Source organism: Plecotus auritus, assembly GCF_963455305.1.
Source record: "Plecotus auritus genome assembly, chromosome: 2".
Taxonomy (NCBI): domain Eukaryota; kingdom Metazoa; phylum Chordata; class Mammalia; order Chiroptera; family Vespertilionidae; genus Plecotus; species Plecotus auritus.
The window spans coordinates 205,592,674-205,617,780 of record NC_137771.1 but is presented as its reverse complement, the minus strand read 5'-3'; the positions used below and the strand labels follow the sequence as shown (position 1 = coordinate 205,617,780).

The 25,107-nt window shown below is 39.7% G+C and overlaps 1 protein-coding gene across 2 annotated transcripts; it reads left to right on the top strand.

Moving 5' to 3' along the window:
• Nucleotides 1-1,748: 1,748 nt before the first annotated feature.
• On the top strand, nucleotides 1,749-24,728 carry MFSD1 (major facilitator superfamily domain containing 1; the record flags this gene model as incomplete). Of its 2 annotated transcripts, XM_080655009.1 has the most annotated exons (16): nucleotides 1,749-2,029; nucleotides 4,669-4,721; nucleotides 5,562-5,674; nucleotides 6,815-6,857; nucleotides 7,165-7,232; nucleotides 9,015-9,123; nucleotides 10,639-10,741; nucleotides 12,780-12,878; nucleotides 13,302-13,413; nucleotides 14,351-14,407; nucleotides 14,754-14,910; nucleotides 16,448-16,545; nucleotides 17,084-17,196; nucleotides 19,629-19,676; nucleotides 21,428-21,485; nucleotides 22,910-24,728. In XM_080655009.1, exons 1-16 carry the CDS (start codon nucleotides 1,867-1,869, stop codon nucleotides 22,911-22,913), a joined length of 1,398 nt encoding a protein of 465 aa, XP_080511135.1. In that variant the 5' UTR covers nucleotides 1,749-1,866. The 2 variants fall into 2 exon arrangements, with proteins under 2 accessions (XP_080511135.1, XP_080511136.1); XM_080655010.1 differs by lacking the exon at nucleotides 22,910-24,728 and having other exon boundaries at nucleotides 21,428-21,489.
• Nucleotides 24,729-25,107: the final 379 nt, after the last annotated feature.

Here is a 25,107-nt window from a genome sequence, read left to right as displayed (position 1 = left end):
CTTAACCAGCAGCAGTTCCTTATGGCACTGACTTTTTTCGATGAGCAGAGGCCAGTTGCTTTGTAGAATGTCCCTCATTTTGGGTTTGTCTGATGTTTTCCTCATGATGACATTTAGTTACACCACAGGGTGCTGTGTTCATGTCAGGAGGCACATGATGTCAGTTCGTCTCAACACTGGGCTTAGGAGCTCATGAACATGTAGATTTGAAGTAGAAGAGGAGGAGTTGACAAATGAGACAGCAAATGAGAGATCCCAGGAAACTAGGAGGAAAACAAGACAAATGTAATGTCAAGGGGCCAGGAAAGAGGGAGCTGCCAATGGCATCAACTGATGCTGAGAAATCGAGTAAGATGAGGACAGAGAAGTGAGCACTGTAAGTGGAAAGATGGAGTTGTTAGTCATCTTGGCAAGAGGTTTCCCTAGACTTGGGGCGCCTCCTTTAGAGATGAAGAGAGAATGGGAGGTGGAAAGTGGAGATATCATGTATAGACATCTCAGAGGCAACTCTCCCAAACTGACCTATCTCTTGACACTCCCCCACTCTCTTCCTATATTCCGATCTTTATTGGGGCCCAAGCTAGGAATCTGGGAGAAATTCTCAAATTCTTCCTTTCCTTCAGACCTCATATGCTATTATTTATAAAGTCATCTCCATTTCACCTCCTAGGTACTTATTCCGTCTTCTTTGCTTCATGCCTGTTTCCCCAGTATAGGCCCTTGCTACCTACAATCTTTCCCATACTTAATAATCCTCATGGTTATTCACCTTCTAGCCTTGTTACCCTTGAAATTCTGTTGGCAAAGCCTGGGGACAACCAGAAAAAGGGGAGGGGGTCAGGTTGTGTTGCCAGATTGAATTTTTAAACACACAAATCTTTCCTTCTTGCTGCTCTGCTCAAAGTCCTTGCATGGCTTCTCATGGACCAGGTTTAGTGTTTTCTGCTCTTGAGTTCCTTCGCTCTCATTCCCAGATCAATACGAACACAAACACACACACACACACACACACACACACACACACACACACACACACACACAGAGTTCTGTTTTATGTAGGCGTCTTCATTACCCCTCCTAACCGTCTCCCCCCATAGCCCCCTCAAACAGGCCCCATTTCTTTGCTCATTCTTACTAATCCTAGCTTAGACATCCATTTCAAGGGCTTCAGCGCTCCCCAGCCTCTCTGCTGTCACGTTCCTCCAAGCTGATTAAACTAGTCACCTGTTCTTCTTTCCCAGATGTTATCCCCAGGCATTTTAATAGAACGTAGTGCTTATTTCTGTCGTCATTCTCATTACATGCATCCATTCATCATGTTGCTTTCTAAGTATCAGTTTCTGTTGACCTCTCCGTGAACTAAACCGTGCACTCTGAGGTCTGAGACTAGCGCAGAAGGTACTAAACCGAGTCTGTGAGTATTAAGGGGCTGCGGGGAGCAGTGCTGCAGGAGAGTGGCGCGTATTTTGGTGTCCTTAGTGCAGGTCGGATGGGCAGGAGCCGGATGGATGGGAGGTACTCTCTCCGGGGCAGAGGGCCGGTCTGCAGTGGGTGCATTTGTAAGCAGGTCGGGAAACGACAGCACACGCGGTAAACGCTGGCAGGGGGAGGGTGGACACCCAAGGGACCGCAGCCCCACAGACACAGGCTGTCCAGCGAGAGAACACACCCAAGCCCCACCTCTCGGGCTTCCCCGCCAGCCCCGCCCACCGCGTGATCACGTGAGAGCAGACCGGCGTGACTTCCGCGGAATCACGTGAGCGACCGCGGTCACGTGCCTTCAGCCTGGTCTGGGCTCTGGTCTGGGCGATCCTGTGAGGTACCGGGGTTGCTGCTGCTCTTGCTTCTCGGCCTCCCGCGGGCGCCATGGAGGAGGAGGAGGAGGAAGCGCGGGGGCTCCTGGCCGACGGCCCCGACGAGGCCGGTAGAGATGCCCCTGTCGTCCCCGGGGCGCTGCCCGCGCTCTGTGACCCCAGGCGCCTGGCGCACCGGCTTTTGGTGCTGCTGCTGATGTGCTTCCTCGGCTTCGGTGAGCTGCCCGGCCGGGTCGGGCGGGGCGGACCCTCAGAAAAACCGCGACTGTCCCCCTCGGAGCCCTGAGATCCGCTCACACCGGGGCCACCGGGCCTTCGCGCAGCCTCTGGTTCAGCTCCCGGGCTTCCCTCCTTTCCCCTCGCGTCCCCATTCAAATCTGTGGCGTCCAATGGAGGGGTCAGGGGGCTGCGCTGGGCGAGTTCTGCCCCTCGCTACTCCTTGGCCCCTAGCATCTCGCTCCCCCGAGCCACCGACCGGAAGGGATCTCCAGACCAAGTTTCCTCTCCTGGCGCTTTGTTCAGAAAGTTTGAACCACCTCTCTGCCCTCCGCGCCACCCCTCCGCATGGAAAAGACTTTTTAAAAAATCAGTAATTTCGTTGGTAGTGTCATAAATTCCTCCCCCGCTTTTGGAAATTGAGTGTGGCTTGCTGATAGCTTCAGCGAGTAGCTGTGTTCTTCCTCTCCGCCCGGCCATGCGAAGCAGTCGTGCTCGATTGGACTTGTGGTCTTGGCGGTGGTTGGTTTCACTTAGGAAATCTGAAGGCAGCTTCTTGAGATAATTTTTGCAACACCTTCCTGTGTTCCAGCAGCTAACTTATTCAGCAGCTTTTCAATGTCTATATTAGTTTGGTATGGAAGTAATAATGTGTTTTCAGGGCGCTCACAGGAGCCGGTGTAATCAAGTTTTAGAGCATTATGGTGGGTAATTTTATGCTACTGCTGGGATACATAAGCGGGCATGGAGTATACTTGGGCTCTTTTTTTTTTTTTTTTTGCCAGTCTTTTTGAGCATCCCCCCCCCCCATCCTTTTTTTAAAAATTTAATTTGTCATTCCACCTCTCCACACATTCATTGGTTGCTTCTTGCATATGCCCTGACCAGAGATCCAACCCGCAACCTTGTGAGCAACCTGGCCAGTCCCTTTTTGGAAAGAGATGCCCATCCATTAACTTTAAGTCATGATACTGGTACCCCTTACAATAGCGATTAAAGCAGGAACTACAAGTTGCTGGTTTAGGAACAAAAAAGAACAACACAAAACACTTACCATGATCTCTTTTGAAGTAGACAGGTCGTTTTTGGTAAATTATGGCTACTTGCCTGGGTTTCAGAAGCCAGATTCATACCCTTCTAATGACATTTTTTTTTCTCTTGAATCTGTACTTTCTAATATGTACTTTTAGAGAGAGTGGGAAAATGGAGGCAGTATTATCTTGAAGCCTACTACAAATCTGTCAGTTATAGTACTTTAGGAATAAAGCTCAGTGAATGAATGTCAAACCTCTCTCCACTTCTCTCTTATCCGACAACAGACATTTTTATGTCTTTAATCCTTTAGAACTCTCTTTTATTCCTCTTCACTCCTGGCACTGTGTTTGCTAAGTTATTATATTTGGAGCATTCTGTTTATAGAATTAGAGCTCTTCTTTCAAATATTAGTCAGAGCAGTGAAACTCCATTCCTCTGCTCTCAAGATAAATGGTGATCTCGGGTAACGTTACTAGGAAACTGCTGACAAAGTTTGCAAAATTTTTAGTGTGTGTTTTCATAACTTTAAATAAGGAAAATGTAGTGCTTCATGAAGATGTCAAGAAAGTAATAGATAGCCCTGACCGGTTTGGCTCAGTGGATAGAGCGTCGGCCTGCGGACTGAAGGGTCCCGGGTTCGATTCCGGTCAAGGGCATGTACCTTGGTTGCGGGCACATCCCCAGTGGGGAGTGTGCAGGAGGCAGCTGGTCGATGTTTCTCTCTCATCGATGTTTCTAACTCTCTATCCCTCTCCCTTCCTCCCTGTAAAAAATCAATAAAATATATTAAAAAAAAAAAAAGTAATAGATATATGAAGCATCATGAAAATAAAATGGAAGGACAATTCGTTGTTGATTAACTTCATGGTTCAGGTTCCCAATATTTGCTGTATATCAGTGGTTCCCAACGTGGAGCACACACCCCACAGGGGGGCAATTCGAGAATGAGTTACTAACAGTGATTTTTTTGCATTTCTCATGGTTCTAGGGGCCTCACCTACAGTATGTAAATATATATTGTGACATTTTTATGCATTTCAGTTCTCTATTATATGTTTTGAAATTTTACTTGCTGTTTTTTCATATCACTTCATATTATTGTGTTGGTTTTTTTTTTTTTTTTAATTTCTTAGTGATTTCTTCCTCAGTACTTCAACTGTCCTTTCGTTCTTTTATTTTTCTCTTTCATGGATGCTTTCTTTGGAAGCTTGTTTAGACCAAGTTAATGGCCTTTTAGGCTTCCTCCACGTGAATAGGAGTTCACTTTTTGAATAATAAAAATTCTATGTTACGGGGGGAAGGGAACATCAGGATTTTAGAGATGCTTAGGTGGGGCATGGCCACAAAAAGGTTGGGAACCACTGCTGTATATGCTGGCTAATAATTTGTAAGTCATTTGACATGTGTTCTCTCAATTATTTGGCTACAGCTTAGAAAATAATGATGGACGGGGGGAAAGGTTCAAAAAAGTTTCCATAGTGTCAGTCCTCGAACCCCAAGTATAAACATTTAAAAATCACCATTTGAGTAGTAATTGCAAGTTGAAACTCTTCTGTGGATAGTATTTTTACTTAGAAAATATTTGTTCTTTCTTTTTTTCTAGGCAGCTATTTTTGCTATGATAATCCTGCTGCCCTTCAGACTCAGGTTAAACGGGTAAGTTGATTTTTCACCTTTGTTTGCTTTAGAGAAGGCGTATTTGTTGAGGCTTCATTAGCTCTCGGGTTGCCTAGTCTGCAACAGTCTCCAATGAGTCCATTTTAATATCTGTAGTGACCAAGGAGTGTTCGTGAGTTGGAATGAGTGGCCTCAAGATTCATTTATAGCACTCATTTGTGACTTGATATTGTTTCACACTCAGATAAACAATTACGTGCTATTTCCTCAGTATTACCAAAAGTATTAGGAGACTTGTTTGCCTTTCACTCTCCCTTTGAGTAATCACCTGACTGACAAATGATTTGGTAGTATGTTTTGTTGTTATTTTGTTTTTAAAACGTGGATACTGATTGCAGAGGATTGTCCATGTTGGTTTTGTAAAAATGAATTTGATAGTTCCAATTTCTTGTGCATTTTGATAGTCTCTTTTCTTTGTTTTTGGACAGGGAGAAATGTATAGATTGGCCCTTCACATTCTAGAATGAAAGGGAAAGAAGGTACGAGTTAGTAGGGGGAGGCTAAGATTATTTTTTCCATGTAGTGGGGAGCCCCAGTGCAGGTAGTATAGGGCAATGAGAAGATAGACATATGGGCAGATGCAGGCTGAGGTGGTCTCCATAGTGGGGGATCTGAAATGGCATGCGGACCCAAGAAGGTTCCAGATGTGACCTTTTTTCTGAGGCAGAGGCCATAGCTACCATGAGAAACCAAAGCAGTTAAGTGACTACAAATGGTTAAGAAATTCCTGCCCTACACAGAAAAAAAAAAAAGTTTTAATTTGTTAGTTACTAATTTTAACTGTTTGGAAAAAATAGTTTTTGTTTTTTTTTCATATAGGATATGCAGGTGAATACCACAAAATTCATGCTGCTGTATGCCTGGTATTCTTGGCCCAATGTAGTTTTGTGTTTCCTGGGTGGCTTTTTGATAGACCGAGTATTTGGAATACGGTAAGCTTGAAAAAAATATTTCACCTGTGGCTAAAATCTGATTATTAGGAAAACACAGAACTAAATTAAATTTCTAGAAAGAACTGAATAAGATTCTGTATTGCCGTGATAATCTGCATTAGTATTTATTTAAAGATATTTTTATGTCTCTGGAATTGGTTTTTGAAAGTAGGTTGGTATTTCAGTTAAGGTTGGGACTCGTGAAATAAGGTAGCTCAGATATGCCCCCATTTGGGATCAGGCAGGCCATGGTCCGAATCGCATTACTGCCACTTGCTCAATTTCCAACACTTCGAGCTGGTCCTGGCTTTCTGAGCTCCAGTTTCCTTACTGGTAGGGTATGGATAATAATTCCTGCCTTGCAAGGTGGTTATGAGGATTGAGATGGATGTACAGTAACCAGCACATATGCAGTATTTGCCTCTCCCTATTGAGGCTTTCTGCTTTTCTTAGGGTTGAACTTTGTGACCACTTTTATTAGATAGAAGGAATCACACTAAAAGCTTTGTTACTTTCTATTTTTATGATTGTAGGTGTGTTGTTAGTGGAGGCTTTAAGAGAGGTGTAGACTGGGAATATTTTCAGGAGACAGAGGGCAAAATGATGAAGGGTCTCCCAACCATGTCTGGTGGAAAAGAATTGAAGAAACTGAGTGTTTAGACTTGGGGACTAACTTTAAAACATTTTCAAGAGTTAGGGTATAAAGGAAGAATTACATTTATTTTTGCTTGATCTAAAGGGATAGAATTAGCTGGAAACTATAGGAGGATAGATTCCACTTCGTATGTTACAGACCTTGCTCACTTAGGTTGACAGGATGGGATGGACCATGAGTTGCCTTGGGGCCATAGTGGGTTTTCCAGTGCTGAGTGCCGTGTGGCCATTTCATCAGGGTGGAGAGAGGGCTTGAGTTTTGGAAGGACATTTACTCCTGTGCTCGTTGAGGACTCTTCTAACACAGGCATTTTATTACTCTGGGGAAACAATCAGATGTTCCAAGTGTAGAATCTTTGAGTAAACAGATTTGTAACTGTATTAACATGGTTGATATTTGTCCTTTTAAAAAGAGAGGGGTCAAAGAAAACATGACTGAAAGATGTGGTGACTGCCATATTCTTAACTCATATTCTCTACCAACAGATGGGGCACCGTTATTTTCAGCTGCTTTGTTTGCATTGGACAGGTAAGGAAGGCGAAAACATTCATTGAGTAAGTGATAGTGACGTGAATTCTTTTCTGATTCCGGCAACGATGTCTTTAATGAATGCGTAACTGAATTAAGCAAGGCCCACAAATGCCCGTATAGTAGAAGGCATAATTCATTTTAAGGCTTGAGACAGATGAACATTAATGTTTTCATTTCACAGATTTACTAAGAAGGAATACTAAAATTATGGTAGAAGTTGTAATTCATCATAAGTTACTTATTTCTCTTGAATACCTTGAATTAACTTGAATTCATTGATTCTATGTTATATTCTATATTATAGGTTATTTTTGCTTTGGGTGGAATATTTAATGCCTTTTGGCTGATGGAATTTGGAAGGTTTGTGTTTGGGTAAGTTATGCATAATTTCATTTGTCCTAATACGTTGTTGTAGTGGTCAGCTATCAGTTTATTAAGGATATAAAAAATATATTATTGTCTCTTATGGAGATTTACTTCAAGTCCTTGAAATGTAGCCACATATACACAAGACTGTTTATTAGTTGTCTTAATTTTCCTTCAAAGTATGTAACAATTTTGAGTAACCATAGTTAATTTAACTGTGTGGGTTTGAATATTAAATAGTTCTCCAGAAATGATGTTTTTCCTAGGTGTTTTGCTGTTCTGATGTATTGAAGACTATGATTTAAACCTCATTTGTAGTATGATAGTGTAGACCATCAGTTTCTAGGTTGGTGATTCACGGACAGTTTGCTGTTTCTTAGTGGCTAAGCACAGGTCCTTTTGAACCTGTTGAAAAGTCTTGAATGAGCAAAATACCAGTAGCCTTCATGAATTTCAGTGTTGTTCAGTAAGCCCATTCTGAGTCCAGCCTTGGGCTTCCTAACCCAGATGAAATAACTTAAATTTAGTTTTTAACTTAAAAGCACAATTCATTTAATATTTTCATTTGTACGAAGGACATGTAGACATGTGACATACTCCAAAAACTGTTCTAAGGGAGAGAAAAGGAAACAAAATGTATATAAAAATAGAAGGGATTCATATGGAACTGTGGTCAGAAGTGGCTTCACAGATGAAGTGGGCCTTGATAACAGTGTAGGGTTTGGATAAGCAGAAGAGAGGGGAACTGTTTTTGAACTAGGACGGAGTGGTGAAGAAGGCTCAGAGTTAGGATATGGAAGAGAAGCTGAAGGCCTAGATGTGGGGCTGGTCAATGTGTAGAACTTACGGAAGGAAAGTAGGAGAACGTTGAATATGAAAGGTATGCGCCTGAAAAGTGAATTTTTGTGTTTTCACAAAGCATGGCTCTTCACATGAACATTTAAAAAAATAAATTTTTTTATTGACTTCAGAGAGGAAGGGAAAGAGAGAGAGAGAGAAACATCAATGATGAGAGAGAATTATTGATCAGCTGCCTTTGCACACTCCCCTCTGGGAATCGAGCCCACACCCAGGCATGTGCCCTTGACCGGAATCAAACCTGGGACCCTTCAGTTTGCAGGCCGATGCTCTATCCACTGAGCCAAACCAGCCAGGGCTTCACATGAACATTTTTATGTCGCATAGATGGTGACGTGGTAACCCAGAGTCCTTTCCTTGCCTGTCATGGTTATTATCGCAGCATATCCAATTCCCCAAAGTTTCGCAGTGGACTCTGGGGGTCAGGAATTTGGACAGGGTACAGCATGGACAGCTTGTCTGTGCACCTGCTGTCTGGAGCCTCAGCTGGAAAGCTGCATGGAAGGCTCTGGGCTGGAGTCATCTGAGAGCTAGTTGATTCACTTGGCTGGCACCTGGCTGGGACGACTTGAAGACTTGTACTGCTGGCTGCAGTGCCTGCGTGTGGCCTCTCCGTGGAGCATGGCTTGGCTCTCTCACAGCATGGTGAACTCAGGGTAGTTGGACTTGTTACGAGGTGGCTCAGGGCTCCAAGTGCAAGTGTTTGATGAAAAAGCAGATTCATCTTTTATGACCCAGTCTTGGGGGGTCACACAGCGTTACATTTACCATAGTCTATGGTGGATTCAGGGGAGGAGGCAGCGACACCACCATCTATAACTTTTACCATCTTCTTATGGACACTTAGAGGGATGTCAGAGCTTTAAACCTGCTGCTGCTGACTGTGGTCTTCCTCAAAAACTTGAGTATTTTTCCTTTCCCCGCTTTTAGGATTGGTGGGGAGTCTTTAGCAGTTGCCCAGAATACATATGCTGTGAGTTGGTTTAAAGGCAAAGAACTGAACCTCGTGTTTGGACTTCAACTTAGCATGGCTAGAATTGTAAGTATGACAAACCTAATGAAGCCAAATAGGAAGCACAGGATTGAATATCACAGGGATCTCTTAAAAATTACAGGATGAAGTGTTGTGTATGACAGATTAGGTATTGATTTGTTAATGTATTTCTCTAGACCACAATATAGCATGTACCTTACTTTAATTAAGGCATTTCTAACCTTCCCTTAGAAACAGTCTAACACAGGGGTGGGCAAACTTTTTCACTCGAGGGCCACAATGGGTTCTTAAACTGGACTGGAGGGCCAGAACAAAAGCATGAATGGAGTGTTTGTGTGAACTAATATAAATTCAAAGTAAAGGAGCGGAGGGGAGAGCAAGAGAATCAGATAGAACAGCCGGATCCGGCCCGCGGGCCGTAGTTTGCCCAAGGCTGGATTCTAACATGTCTAAATGAACATTCATTAATTCAGAGAATCTGAGCATTTTAATGGATCTTAACAGGTTTCATTGTCTAATGTCTTACCCGTTGGGCATCCCTGCTATGCAAGTCCTCACATACCATCATCTCCTGACTCTGCTTGCCTATTTTCAGTGGTTGAAGCTCACTGTGTGATGGGGCAGCCCATCGACTTCAGTTAACTTTATGAAGTTCAAGTTCACATTGAGATGAATCTGCATGCACAAGTAGCTTTTACTGATTGCTCCAAACCTGCCCTCTGTAGTTAATGTCTACCTCCTCGCTGTGCACCAGGTATGAAGACAGCTCTTGAGTTCTTGGTCAGACAGGCTCATTTCCTGTGGTTGGCTGTTCCTTACGCCCGGAATGCTGTTCCCCCAGATGTCCTCACAGCTAACTTCCTCCAGGCTTTTACTCCAAAGTCACATTCTCAGTGAGGCCTCTGCCTCTTTATATTCCCCTTCCCTGTTTTATATGTTCCCCTTTTTTTTCAAGCATTTTTAAGCACTATTTAATATACTACATAGTTCACCTCTTCTACCCACCCTACTAAAACGAAAGCCCTATAAGAGCTAAACTTTTTCTGTTCCTTATTGTTTTTCTGACACCTAGAACAGTGACTGACATATAATTAGGGCTCAGTAATTGCTACATGAATGAATAAGCGAATGAGGATGTTATCTATAACTTTTACCATCTTCTTATGGACAGTCAGAAGATGAATTCTTTTTCACATGTCAGTTCCCGGAAGAGCTGTGCTTTTTCTGAGCTAAGGTTTATTTTGTCATTGGTTCCTTGTGAATTTTGTAACTCGAGTTTCATTTTTTGTTTTGGCTACTAGGAAGTTACAAATGTACTGTGCTATTTTGAATCCTAGCATTTTCTATAAATTGGCACTTTTTGTGTGTAATAATCTCATCAGTGGTTTTATTTTAGTTTGTTAGTTTTTTCCTTTCTAATATTTTAAAAAAATTTACCTCTGTTTAATCTTAGTCCTATATATCTATTCTCTAAGCTGCCTCACATCCTAGTTTTTGAACAAGGCAGGGCGATATATATATAAGAGATAGGTTGATTCCCCCCCCCCCCCTCTCTTTCAGGGAAGTACAGTAAACATGAACCTCATGGGATGGCTGTATTCCAAGGTTGAAGCTTCGTTGGGTTCTGCTGGTCCCACAACCCTTGGAATCACACTTATGATCGGTTAGTGAATCCTGATGTCCCACGTTCTGTCTCTTCTGAACACATCATAGGAAGTATCGCGGCAGAGAGGAAGGAACACTGGAATCAGGGTTAGACCACGTTGGTTATAATTTTGCCTGCACAATTCATGAGTTCTTTGACCTAATTAGATATAGTGAGGCATTCATGCTTTTGTTTTCATTTCTACTTTCTTAAAAAAAGGAGGGTCTTGTCCTATTCTTGTCTACTTAAGGATTGGACTGATGATTAACTGAGAGCGTGTATGTGAAAACTCTGAAACCATCAGGAATTTAGAAATGTAGAGCTTAGATTTTGTAGAGATGATACAGTGTGGTGGGAAATCCACTAAGTTGGGGGTCAGGAGCCTGGGTTCTAGTCCTGGCTGTGACAGGTCAGTCACCCTAGACAAGGAAGTTAACCTCTGTGTCTCAGTTTTCCTTTCTGTAAGATTGCGGGTATTGGGCCAAAACTGTACAGGTTCCTCCTGGCCCTACGTTCTCTTAGCTGAGGCTCCCCTGTGCTGGTGGCTGGGCGGGTCACTGAGAAGCAAATGAGGCCCTCTGGATTCACCACCGGTGCTTCTTCTCTGAGCAGTGAGTTTGTCTTCCTGAGCCCCATGGTGTGAAGAGGGCTGCTTACAGAGCCCTAGAGTGACCTGGGAGATGGGGTGAATGTCATGTCCCATCTTTCATTCCTTAGAATTCCTTGATACAGCCAGGTAAAAAGAGGACAGGGGAGTGGTAATCCTAAACAGGAGATTTGTACCTAGAGACTCCTCCTTCTCCCACGTCTCCTCAAATCCTTTGCCTTACTTAAACCCTCTTTCTTACTCTCAAATGCTCTTTAGTATTTCTTCTAGTTCCCTCTACGATGGAGAGTTTGAGAATGTTAAAGAATTTTAGAGCTAGAAAAGGCCTGTGCCATTATGAATCAAAGTCTCTTTATTTTACAGATGGGGAAATTTAAGTCCCGAGAGGTTAAGTTCTGTGCCTAAGATCATTCAGCTTGTTAGTGGCAGAAACAGAACTAACGTCTACTGTCTGTCACTTCAGCAGTTTTTCAACGGGACCATGTTATGTCAGCCAGTTAAAGATGCATTTATTTTACTAAACTTTTTTTTTAAATGCTCACCTGAGGATATGTTTATTGATTTGAGAGAGAGAGAGAGAGAGAGAGAGAGAGAGAGGACGGGGGGCGGGGCGGGGGGAAGGGGGGGGGGGAGAGAGAGAGAGAGAGAGAGAGAGAGACAGACAGACAGACAGACATCGATGTGAGAGAAACATTAATCAGTTGCTTCCCATATGTGGAACCTGAAACCTAGGAATGTGCCCTGACCGGGAATCGAACCTGCAACCTTTTTGGTATGGACAACACTCAACTAACTGAGCCACCCGGCCAGAGCTACTAAGTTTCTTTGTAAAATTCTTGACGAGTGCAAACTTGATTAATTATCTGGTTTACAATAGTTATATGAGGTCAGTGTTAGTGAGTTATGCTGAATATGCATAGGAAAGAGAGTCTGAGTGAGCTGTGCATGGGAAGGTGGGGCCCTCGGCTGCCAGAGGTTAGGAACAAGGGTGACGGACTTTGCGAAGGAATCAGGAGGAAGATGAGGTGATCACAGAATCAGACTTAGCTTTTATAATCCTCCCTCCCTCCCCCCGCCCTCGACATCCACTAACAATTGGTGCTTAGACTGAATTAAGAAAGTAGGACTAATTTGCTAGCCTGGTTATCAGCTTTCTGCCATTTGTATTCTGTATTAGAAGAGTGGACTAGTTAGTTCTGATCTTTTCTATCTATTCTCCAACCTTCTACTGGGAAGTAATATAGTCATAGCGACTACTGTTTGTTGAATGCTTACCACGTGCTCTTCCTTCTGTCCTCACTTGTAATTGTGGGCTTTTCTTACATGTGTCGAAATACTATCCCTTTTGGTTGCTAAGTTTTTCGGCTGTTAATGGGATGTGCTGTGTTTTAAGGAAACTTCAGCCTGGATCTCTTTTAAAAATCTCTCTCTTTTTTTTTTAAATTATAGGGGGTATAACCTGTATTCTTTCACTAATTTGTGCCTTGGCCCTTGCTTACTTGGATCAGAGAGCAGAAAGAATTCTTCATAAAGAACAAGGAAAAACAGGTGAGAGTCAGTGCAAGAAGAGTGGGACTTTGAGGAATTATGGCCTTTTTGAAATAATGTACAATTATGCAAGTTCCCAATGCAGTGTTGTAAAACCTAGTGAGGCTTAAAACATGTCTTTTCATCTCTTATTTTGAAATCTATTTCTATTTATCTAAATTTTGGGGTACATGTTCCCCCTTATATGTTCTTTGTATATTTGCAAAATGATATGTGTTCCTCATCATTAGGTAGGTAGATACTAATCTTAGGTTTTGCTTTTTCTAATGTCTTTTTAAGTTATCTCAGAAACTACGACCCAGTTATTTACTGAGAAAAGTGTCTTTCGACTGAATTGCAAAGGTTAATCACATGATAAATGAAAAATAATCTTGACTTGTTATGTAAAATTATACTGATGGCCTCTTCCCTTTCTTGTCTAAGGTGAAGTTATTAAGCTAACTGATGTGAAGGACTTCTCCTTGCCCTTGTGGCTCATATTTATCATCTGTGTCTGCTATTATGTGGCAGTGTTCCCTTTCATTGGACTGGGGAAGTGAGTATTCTCTAGCATTCCACTTCTGTTGACTAAATTATAATGAGATTTCAATCACATAAATGGAATTGTTTTAGCTGTTAATCTTGCTTCTCTACTTATAGTTTATATATACACAGGAATTGTTTCATATCCTGGGATTCAAATGATTTTCTTAGCTTAAGGTTTAGTATTGTTTAATATATTTTTAATATTTTTTGAAGAAATACCTAATAACAGTTTTTGATTCAAAATATTGATTTATTTTACTGCTTGATTTTAGGTTAGTATTTTTTGAAATTTCCTCTTTATTCTTTGGTTAGGAAGCCTCTTATTGAGAATGGAGACAGCATATTGGCTTATAGTGATTGGGCATATTTTTATTTTTTAGGACTGGAATTCCTCCACATTCAAATTCAGGATTCAAATCAAATTTTTCTTGCTTTATCTTCTACCTCTCTGTCTATTTTCTTTGGCAGCTGCTTAAATAGAATAGTGTGAGAGGGAGAATGTGTTTATGGGGGGTGTGTATTTGTAATAAAAACCTTAAAATTCAGGCTGTAATTCTAAATAATTTGAGACAAGAACTCTGCATTATATAGCAAAAAACCTGGTCAGTACTGCTTTTTTGGAAAAGGAGCTCTCTTAATTCCCTGTGGTAGTGCACTTGGTTTTCTGAACGTGTGTGTACTGTTTGTCGTATATGTAAATAGGGGGAAAATAGGCATCAGTATATTTTATTTAGTTAGTGAAATATTTATATAAATACTAAAGTTTTAGCCAGTTACTTAAATGTGAATAATTTCAAATAAGGTGGGAAAATAGTATTAAGAAGGAAAAGTTGACTAAGCTTAGAATTATTTGTATTCAGTTTTTGTTCTGCCTTTATTAAAAAACAAAACATAAAACAGAGTAGTTCTCTCTAAAGTGCTTATTTCTCTCTCTCTCTCTATTTTAGAGTGTTCTTTATAGAGAAATTTGGATTTTCTTCCCAGGCAGCAAGTGCTATTAACAGGTATTTAATTAATTCTCTAAGTGCTTATTGTGTGCCTAGTGTGGGTCTTTAATTATAACCAAATGTTATAAGACATATGTGATGTAACATCCACAGTGTGAAATCAAAATTAAATTGGGACTTGATCCTGAGTGGCCATCTTGCATTAAGAAAACGAAAGAAGCGTTGGACCACTCTTTATGTCTTTATATTCCTATTTACCGATGACCATTTTAGAAGATTGTGAATCTAAATGTGCTAGGGTTTGCTTTGCCTAATGGATTTAGGGACTTGGATTTCTTTTTTCTTTTTCTTTGGTAGCTGGGATACATTTCATTAAATAATATCTTTTATATTCTCTGGGCAGTGTTGTATATGTCATATCAGCTCCCATGTCCCCAGTATTTGGGCTCATGGTAGATAAAACAGGGAAGAACATCATCTGGGTTCTGTGTGCAGTGGTGACCACCCTTGCTTCCCACATGCTGCTGGCCTTCACGCTGTGGAACCCTTGGATTGCTATGGTAATGTGACTGTTCACACCTGGGGGGCTTGGGGCTTCAGGGAGGACCCTATAAATTGCATGTCAGGAGCCAGTCAGCTCCTCTGATAGCAGTGCTTTGTGACAGTGGGGAAAACAATGAGTTGATTTCAGTGTCTACAAAGTAACTATTTTTAAAGTGCATAAATATTAATTATTAGTGCATTGGGTATTTTTAATTTCATTTGACTTATTTAATAGAGTAACCTAAGTGCCAAAATAGTATCTGAAATAAAATAGTCTTTTGAAAGCCAAAGTGCTTACTAGTTCCATTTATTTTTCTGTACTTCATGAAAAGTTGTCCTTCCATCATCGGTGGCAAAAAAAACAACAAACTATTCGGCCCAATATCCATGATTTCACATCCTTTTGTCTTTTACGTTTAGTAGGTCAAAAAGCGATAAAGGAATTCATCAAATTTTTGTGATTGTTCTTCAGAGTGTCATTTTTAAGACCACAAGCTGAAGTGCTATTTTCCTTTCCTGTTAATAAAAGAATATCTTAAACATATATAGGGCGGGGCAAAAGTAGGATTACAGTTGTTCTTATGGAAAATAATACAATAGTTAATAAATAATAATACAAGAGTAAACTCTGTTTCGTGTGCTCACAACTGTAAACCTACTTTTGTCTTTGTGCACTAGGTGAGAATTCTGTAGGACAGGTTCCTAGAAGTAGAAATGCTATAGTAGAGGCTTCGCACAGTTAACATCTTAGTAGATATTCAGTAGAGCTCTATCAGTAATATAAGAATGTATTTGTTTTTAGTATTCTTGTCATTGTTGGATATTGGCACTATTTTAATCTTTGCTCACATGATAAGTATAACTCTTAATTTTAATTTAAATGATGAAGTTCCCTTTTTAATTGAAGAAAAATGATGTTGCCTTGGTTGTTTAACTTGTGATTCCTAATAAATATTGGAAAATTAGCTTGCCTAAAATATTGGCAATAATTTTTTACAAATTAGCTTTGTTTTCTTTCTTGGTTCTTTATTTTTTAAAGCAGTGGTTCTTTTTTTGTTTTTTTTGTTTTGTTTTGTTTTATTGTTATTATATTTTATTGATTTTTTTTTACAGAGAGGAAGGGAGAGAGATAGAGAGTTAGAAACATTGATCAGCTGCCTCTTGCACACCCCCCACTGGGGATGTGCCTGCAACCAAGGTACATGCCCTTGACCGGAATCGAACCTGGGACCCCTCATTCCGCAGGCTGATGCTCTATCCACTGAGCCAAACCAGTTAGAGCATTGGTTCTTGACTGTACCCTGGGCCCAGGCAGTTATGTATACATATAAATAATGTGATTAAGACAGTGTGCATGTATTTTCTCACTAGAGGGATACTTGTAAGGGAGGGCCAGGACATTTTTGGATTAAATATGAGTTGTAACCTGATTACAATAACATTTGCATGAAGATTTGTATGTTAGCTAATATGTCACTCTTGCTAATCTGCATCAAAGGAAAGTCACTTTGGTTAGTATAAGACTTTTACCCTTTTCTGTATTACTTTCTATAGAGTCTCCTGGGACTCTCCTATTCATTGCTTGCCTGCGCATTGTGGCCAATGGTGGCGTTTGTAGTTCCTGAACATCAACTGGGAACTGCATATGGCTTGTAAGTATTTGTACCGGGGATTATGTAATGTCTCTCTCTGCTGTACCAACTTATTATTATATGAAACTCCAGGTCTCCTGAATCTAGTCATCTTTAGGCTTCTGGGACAGCTCTAAACCTGGAAATAACGAGAAAATTCAGTTAATCTGTTTATGCTTAACTTGGAGCAACGAAAATGCTCCAGCAAGGGAGCTGGAGTTAAGCTAACCCATAGAGGTAATTGCTGCCATTATCATCCCACTGCCTGTTTATCTGAGGGCTTCTCAGTGAGAAGTTGAGTTCTGGTTTCTGACCCAAAAGGCAGCAGGAAGTTGGTATTCACTTGGTTTGAGTTCATAGTGCACTTAATAAGGCAAGCTCCCCTACCTTTGAGCTTGAAGTCTAGTAGAGGAAACAGTCATGGAATTTAAAAAAATCTCTGGTTGAAATGTCTCAATACTAATACTATGTTGTTTGTAGATACTGATATTTGTAGTGAATTGTTCCTCTATGAAGACTTTTGAAATTAAAATGTGTTTTTATATTTCTTTGATTGCAGCATGCAGTCCATTCAGAATCTTGGGCTGGCGATCATTTCCATCCTTGCTGGCATGATACTGGATACTCGGGGATATTTGTTTTTAGAAGTTTTCTTCATTGCCTGTGTGTCTTGTAAGTGTGCCATGTGGCAACATTTGTTTAGTTTCTTTTAATATGTAGCAGAATGTTCTTATTTATGCTTTTAGGCGTTATTGTTACTTTCTGTTTTCCCTTCTTTTAAATCAAATATCTAAGATGTAGCTCTCAGATTTGCCTGATTCTTAGCCTGTGCATTTTATATTTTTATTGATTTCAGAGAGCTTCCCTGCTGGTGACTTTGTAGTTCTCTGAAGATTCACAGGCATTTTTTCAGGAGATTCCTATTCTTAAAGGCAGCAATGGAATATGCGTTATCTTCTGTATTAAATATTTACATTAAAAAACAAAAACAAAACAAACATTTTCTCCATAAAAGTAGAACCATTTGAAGGATCCTAGGTGTGAATGTGTGGATATATGTGTGATTTAGGTGTGCTCAGGGTTAATTGATCAGGCGGTTTTAAATTATTTTTATTCTTAGTATTTTTATGTAATTTTTACCTGTAATGATTTGTTGGTTAAAAATAGGATATGTTAGAATACAGTTGAAAACTATAAAAATAAACCAGCATTTTTGCTTTGATTGTCTTCACCATACACAAATTGTGTGTTCATCTGAAAAAAATTCTCATATAATATATTAAGATAGATTCCTTTTATACTTTGATAACATGTATTTAAAATGGCAAACCCCAGTGAAGATATTATCAGGCTTCATTTTCATTTACAGGGAATAATGACTATACTTGAAGTATGGTGTTTGCAGAGAACTGCTTATGAATAGCCTGAATACATTTTATCTCATATTTTAGAAATAAGCACACCAAATTAAAAAAAAAAGCTTTATTTGTTTTAAAAAAGTGAGTTATTTAAGAGTTTAAAAAACGGTCATGAAAGTGTTTTTGTCTATTTTTTTAAAATATCTTTTTATTGATTTCAGAGAGGAAGGGAGAGGGATGGAGAGATAGAAACATCAATGATGAGAGAGAATCATTAATTTGCTGCCTTCTGCTCGTTCCCTACTGGAGATCGAGCCCACAAACTGGGCATGTGCCCTTGACTGGAATTGAATGTCGGACCCTTCAGTCCACAGACAGACGCTCTAACCAGCTAGGGCTATTTTTGTCTACTTTTAATGCTGCAACATATGGTTTAATTTCAAGCTCCAGTTTCATATTATTTGGTTCCCAAACCAAATGGCACATGATTTTAAAATGTTTTTGTTGCCATGTTATTTTTAAGTAAATTAAGTGGGCCTCACCTGTTAAGGTAAAAAGCCAGGCATCTGACTTTCTGAGGTATGAACTGACTCTGGGCTTCTGGGAGTCTAATGACCACATCCTAATGTTTGATTAATTTGTAAAATGGACATGGTATTTTCAGACCTATTCTCCCTCATCCCCTGCAAAAAAAAAAAAAAAAAAAAAAAGATTACTTCTGTTTGGCTCTCTGTAAAAAAATAGTCTAGGGGCTGGCAGGAGTTTTGGGGAAGTACTGGGAAGGACCAGCCCTTATAAGTGAGAGGAAAGAGTGGCAGGGATGACTCATGGGTGGGTCCGTCCCCTCTCCTGTGGGTGTCTGCTTCTCCATTTCTGGCCTTGCCATTTCTGAGCTCAGGCAGCCCCTGGAGAAAATGGTGTGTGACTTACTTTTAGTGCTTTCAGAAAAATAATGTAAATAGTGATTTTACTTTTAAATGCCAGTTAATAAAGATTTATTTGATTTGTCTAAGTTTTACTTCGTAATTATGATTACACTAGAGGCCCGGTGCACAAAATTGTGCACGGGGGGTGTGTGTCCCTCAGCCCAGCCTGCACCCTCTCCAATCTGGGACCCCTCGAGGGATGTCCGACTGCCCGTTTAGGTCCAGTCCCGGTAGGATAGGGCCTAAACGGGCAGTCGGATATCCCTCTCACAATCCAGGACTGCTGGCTCCCAACTACTCGCCTGCCTGCCTTCCTGATTGCCCCTAACCACTTCTGCCTGCCAGCCTGATCACCCCCTAACCACTCCCCTGCAGGCCTGGTCCCCCCCAACTGCTCTCCCCTGCAGGCCTGGGTCCTCCCCAACTGCCCTTTCCTGCAGGCCCAGTCGCCCCCAACTTCCCTCCTCTGCTGGCCTGGTTACCCCTAACTGCTCTCCCTTGCAGGCTTGATCGCCCCCAACTGTCCTCCCTTGCAGGCCTGGTCCCTCCCAACTGCCCTCCCCTGCTTGCCTGATGGCCCACAACTGCCCTCCCTTGCAGGCCTGGCCCCTCCCAACTGCCCTCCCTTGCAGGCCTGGTCCCTCCCAACTGCCCTCCCCTGCTGGCCATCTTGTCACGGCCATCTTGTGTCCACATGGGGACAGCCATCTTGTGTGTTGGAGTGATGGTCAATTTGCATATTACTCTTTTATTAGATAGGATAGGAATCATTGGGAAAAACTACACGTCTTTTAAGGATCCTATGTTTTTTCACTTCCAGTGTCACTTTTAGCTGTGGTCTTACTCTATTTGGTGAACCGTGCCCAAGGTAAGTAGAAGTTCAGGCATTTTCTTCTTAAACCACGATAGATAATCTTGTGGGGTCACTGGGTAGTCTGCATGCCTTTCTATAGAAGCCAGTGAGTGCTTTAGCTCAAGTATAACGACATTCTGTCCATAGTGATGGAAACATTTCATTATATAACTAAAGGCCCGGTGCACCACGGGTGGGGTCCCTCGGCCTGGCTGGCAATCGGGGCCATTCGGGGCTGTCTCGTCCAGTCCTATAGAGGTGGATTGGGGCTGGCCCGCCAGGGAGGGACCGTGGGAGGTTTCTGGCCTCTCACCCAGTCCCGATCAGCCGAACCCCAGCAGCAAGCTAACCTACTGGAGCTTCTGCCCATGATGGTCAGTGTGCGTCATAGCGACTGGTCGAACAGTCAACCAAACGGTCGACTGATCGGTTGGACACTTAGCTTATTATGCTTTTATTATATAGGATTATGTATTCTGGACCTTCACGTTCATTAAAATTGTTGTCATGTTCTTTCTGGCCTGTTCAATGTAAGTTTTAGAAAATTTTAGATTTAAAAAAATATATTTTTATTGATTTCAGAGAGGACGGGAGAGGGGGAGAGAGAGAGAGAGAACCATCAATGATGAGAGAGAGTCATTGATTGGCTGCCTCCTGCACACCCACACTGGGGATTGAGCCTGCAACCTGTGCATGTGCTTTGACTGGGAGTTGAACCATGACCTTCTGGTTCATAGGTCAACGCTCAACCACTGAGCCATGCAGGCCGGGCTAGATGTTGTTTTTATATTAGCATAAAGAAGTATATTAGCATAAAGATGCATTTTTTAAAAATATGTTCTTTATTTATTTTAGAGAGAGAGGGATTGTTTCAGTGCTCAATCACTTGAGTCACACTGGCTGGGCCATAAAAGAAGTATTTTAGAATCTAAAGCCCTTCCTGTGTTATTGTCTTACATTAAAAAAAAAAGTAAACAATTTTCAGCTGAAGTTTTCATTTTATGGTTAAAAGTGTTTGATATAGGATGAGAAATTGCAGATTTTTTTCTTTTGCGAATATATGTGAACTACATGCATTTGTGCTTTGTGTGTGTGTGTTCTTTATAAGATTTTGATGTTTCCTCTATCAATTTTTTCTAACTGGCTTATCCTTAAAGGTTATTTGTTATGTATTTAGAAGAAGGTATACACGTACTGTTTACATAATTTTAGGTCTTTAATTTTTTTTAAATTTTCACTATTACTGAATATTTTTTTTAAAATATATTTTATTGATTTTTTTACAGAGGAAGAGAGAGGGATAGAGAGTTAGAAAACATCGATGAGAGAGAGACATCGATCAGCTGCTTCCTGCACGCTCCCTACTGGGGATGTGCCCACAACCCAGATACATGCCCTTTACCGGAATGGAACCTGGGACCCTTCAGTCCGCAGGCCGACGCTCTATCCACTGAGCCAAACCAGTTAGGGCACTATTACTGAATATTAATACAGTGTCCCAATTAAGAAAACCTGAGGTAATACATAAGTTCAAACTTTAAAAAAATGCTAAAGTTAAGGAGTGATTACTTGTATTCTATAAGGATTTAAAAATAAAAAACATTTTTCCCTTGGGACGGTTCCAGGAGATAAACTATTTCTTTCTCATCTTTCATAATATATCAGTGCAAATGTATATATGTGTGTGTATGTGCTTGAGCTTGTGTGCATGTTTGAATTTTTATATTAGTTACATTGAAAAGATTCTATGCTTATTTGTGTTTTAGGTGGGAACCTAAATTATTCTGCAAGACAAAGGGAAGAAATGAAACTTTCTCATGCTGAGTAAGTATTGAAAAAGAGAAAAGTTGTCTTTATTTTGAAAATCTTGGACATTAGCATTGTATTTCAAGGTATTAGGGTTGGGTTTTATATATATATATATATATATATATATATATATATTTTAAGAAATTAGTATTTTTCTTGTGTTTCAAGAGCTAATGATCATCTCTGGAACTATAACAACGTTCTTGTTTGTGTCAGAAAATTTTAAAAGGTGGATATCAAAGTCTAAAATGAAGGCAGGGTGGGAGAATTTGGCTTTAAATTGCCTTCTGAGAGGCAGAGATGTGTAGTATTTGTAATTTATTGGAGCAAAGGCCTTTGTCCTAAGTTTCTCTGTTGAGCTCACCCTTCAATTCTCTCTGATGTTTTCTTTTTCTTAACTAGTTGAGATCGTTTTTCATTTTTTCTTGGTGCTAACATGCTATTTTGTGTTCTTTGACTCATTTGGAACAAATTAAAGTATATAGTGTGTTTTAAGTTAAATTAATTTTTTTCATGAGTATATGCTACCACCTAATAGTGATTCTACATGCTACAGCATACTGGTGATTCTATTTCCTATTATTTGTACAACGTAATAGTGTATATTATACACTATTGCTATAACATAATAGTGATTCTGCTTCCTATTATTTCTGATTTTTTAGACAGTGAATACTTTTTCACTTTAAAAATTTATTTTTAAATATATACCATTTAATTGTAAGTTTTGTGAATTTTGAATAAGTTAAAATCTGGTAGAACAAGGCTATTTAGTTCCGGGGGTGATTCTTGGTCATGTCAAATTACCTTTTAACGTAGTAATTCTATTTCTAGAAATATATTTTAAGAAAATAATCAGAAGTGTTGTGAGTTTTAAATATATTTACGATAGTCTGTTTATTATGTAAAAAAATTGGAAATATCCCAAATGTCCCATAATAGGGAAATGGTTAAATATATTATGATACACCTGGTTTAAAAACATACAGTATGTTTTTAAAATGATTGTTTTAGAAGGACTTTTTAAAGTCAGATATTTAACATGCTATATGTTAAGTAAGCAAAAGATAAAGGTGCAAATATAATCTAATTATTTTTTAAAGTATGCAAGCAAGTATTTCTTAAACCTATTATTTGTATATAATAGAAAAAATATGAAAATAGGAAAAAACGAAAGAAAAGCTCCCAAATATTAACAGTTCTATTTGAATGGTAGGGTTATAAGAGTTTATTTTTCTCTTTGCTTTTCTATATTTTCTAAACTGGTCCTGTGCTACTTTTACAATCATGAGGAGGTAAAAGATTATTCAGCAAAATGTGGACTCTCAATATTTGGCCCTATGTGTTTTGTAATGCTTATGGTTTTTATTCTGTAAGCCGGATGAGGCTTTGTGTTTTTTTCTCCCCTTTTTGATACTATATTGCATTTTGTTTTGCAGATGAGAAGTTTAAATGACTGTGTCATGAGAGTGGGCTGCACATATCATTGATCTGAAAACCTCCATTAAAAAATTATATAGAGTTTAGTCAATAGAAAAAATAATGGTCTGGAAAGTTATATTTATATTTCAAGTATACCTATTTCTAAGTATATTTGTGAGGACTATTTTACTCTCTGTCTTTTGTGTGTTGCTGAAGAATTTCACTTCAGAATAGCCTAATCAACAGTGAAGTTTTGGAAATTGCTCTGGGACTTGCAGGTGAATTTCAGTAAGGACAGTAAATAATGGAGATCATTGGATTTATATTGAGATCATTTTCACAAAGTATATCTTAGAGATATGGCCTTTTTTTTATCTTAAAGCAAAAAAATTTTTTTAAAGCTTTTGAGGGGGTAAAAGGGATGTTTTACTATAGAGTAAACTACGGCACTTTAATAGGCATTCCCTTTTGTAATAGGGACTATTTGAAAGATACTCGATGAAGTCTCTTCATTTTCACAAATGGATTGTGTTCTGCTCTTTTTACTTATGAGACAGGTTGCTGAGCGGTGACCCTTTTGAGCTTCTCTCTCTCTCTGTGTTACTGAGCACCTTTATTACTTAGGGACATAAGTTTGTGGTATGAACTTTCTGTACAGTTTTTTAATATAGTCTAATTAATTACTGAAAATATCCTTTAAATGATGATAATTCCATTTCTACATGGATAAATAAAAACATTGTAGAAGGAATCTACATGATGTCTTCTAACTTTTGAGTTTTTAAAAAAATCTTAAACCACTGATTTTAACTCTTATTTATGTGGAAGATTATAAGAAAATATGTGTTGGAATAAAGAAAATTTACCTAAGTATTCATTGAAAGATTATGGGGATTAGCTTTTTCTCCAGTGTAGGACCTTAAAGTGACATTTATGTTTTTCACATTAAGTAAAATGTGGATATGAAATTTTTCTGACAGATTTAAATTCTTTTTAATTGACTTTTTAGTCTTAGCATATTAAAGTTAAGGACTTTTTCATGTGTTTTGCTATCTATGGGCACACAGATATTTTAGACAACTATTAAACTAATGAATTTAGTTGATTATATTGTTTAAAGTACATGGCATAATATTGTATACCTAAAGTTTCTGGGACAGATTGAAAGTGCATTCCTTTTCAGGGTAAGTTTACTTTCATCCATGTTTCTGGTTTACAGTGTATTGTGTCATTATTCAGTTTTTGGTTCTGAGGGCTTGACTGTCCCTGTGCCTGATCTAGCCCCTGGCGAGTGAATGCTGGCCTCACAGCTGGGGAGGGTGCAGGAGGTCAGCTGCTGCTGCTGCCGGAGGGCTGTGGTCTAGCCCTGCCCTCATCTTCCCACTACCTGTGTGCCCAGCACAGTGACCTGCTTACATCGTTTTCAACTGAATCAGGTTCCGTCCCTTCTCAGGGGCTTTGCCCACGCTCCCTTTGCTTAGAATATTTTGTCCAGGATTCTCTATGACCTGGTTTCACCTGATTTCCAACAATCTGAGCCTCAGCTCAGAACCTATGGGAACTAATTATTCCTATGGGAACTAATTCCTGTGGTCTTGGAAAAACCCTGTACTTTTGCTTCTTAATTTACCTGAGCCTATAATGAGGAATTTGTGATGGTGTGGGTTTCTGTCTCTTCCTTTAGATTGTAAGCTCCTTGAGGGCAAGAACTGTGTCTATTAATGTTAATAATGATTGCGTCGATAGTGCCCAGCACCAAATAAATACTTTTTTAATTATACATAAATAAAATGTGTAAATTGTAGTAAGTTTTTTGAAGAATAAATTGGAAATGTGAATAAGACCTAAAAGGGGTAGAGTGATAGGCTGCATGACTTTGGCTTAGCAATTCCATTTCTAATAGTTTATCTTAAGGAAACTATCAGACGGATACACATTTTTATATATTTTAAGAAACTATCTTCTTTGCATGATGGCTTATAATAGCTTAAAGTAGGAAATCTCCCACGTTTATAAGAATAGGAGATTAGTCAAGTATATCGTATCATGTGCCTAAAGTGAAATATGAAGTAGGTTAAATGGTTTCATTGGAGTGCATACTGACCTAGGCAACAATGGCTTTATTATGCGGAAGACTCAGTGCTCCTGGTTTTGTAAAAGCAAACACAAACGTGTCTGAAGGGTATGCACATGAATGTCTTTGAGTCTGAAGAAA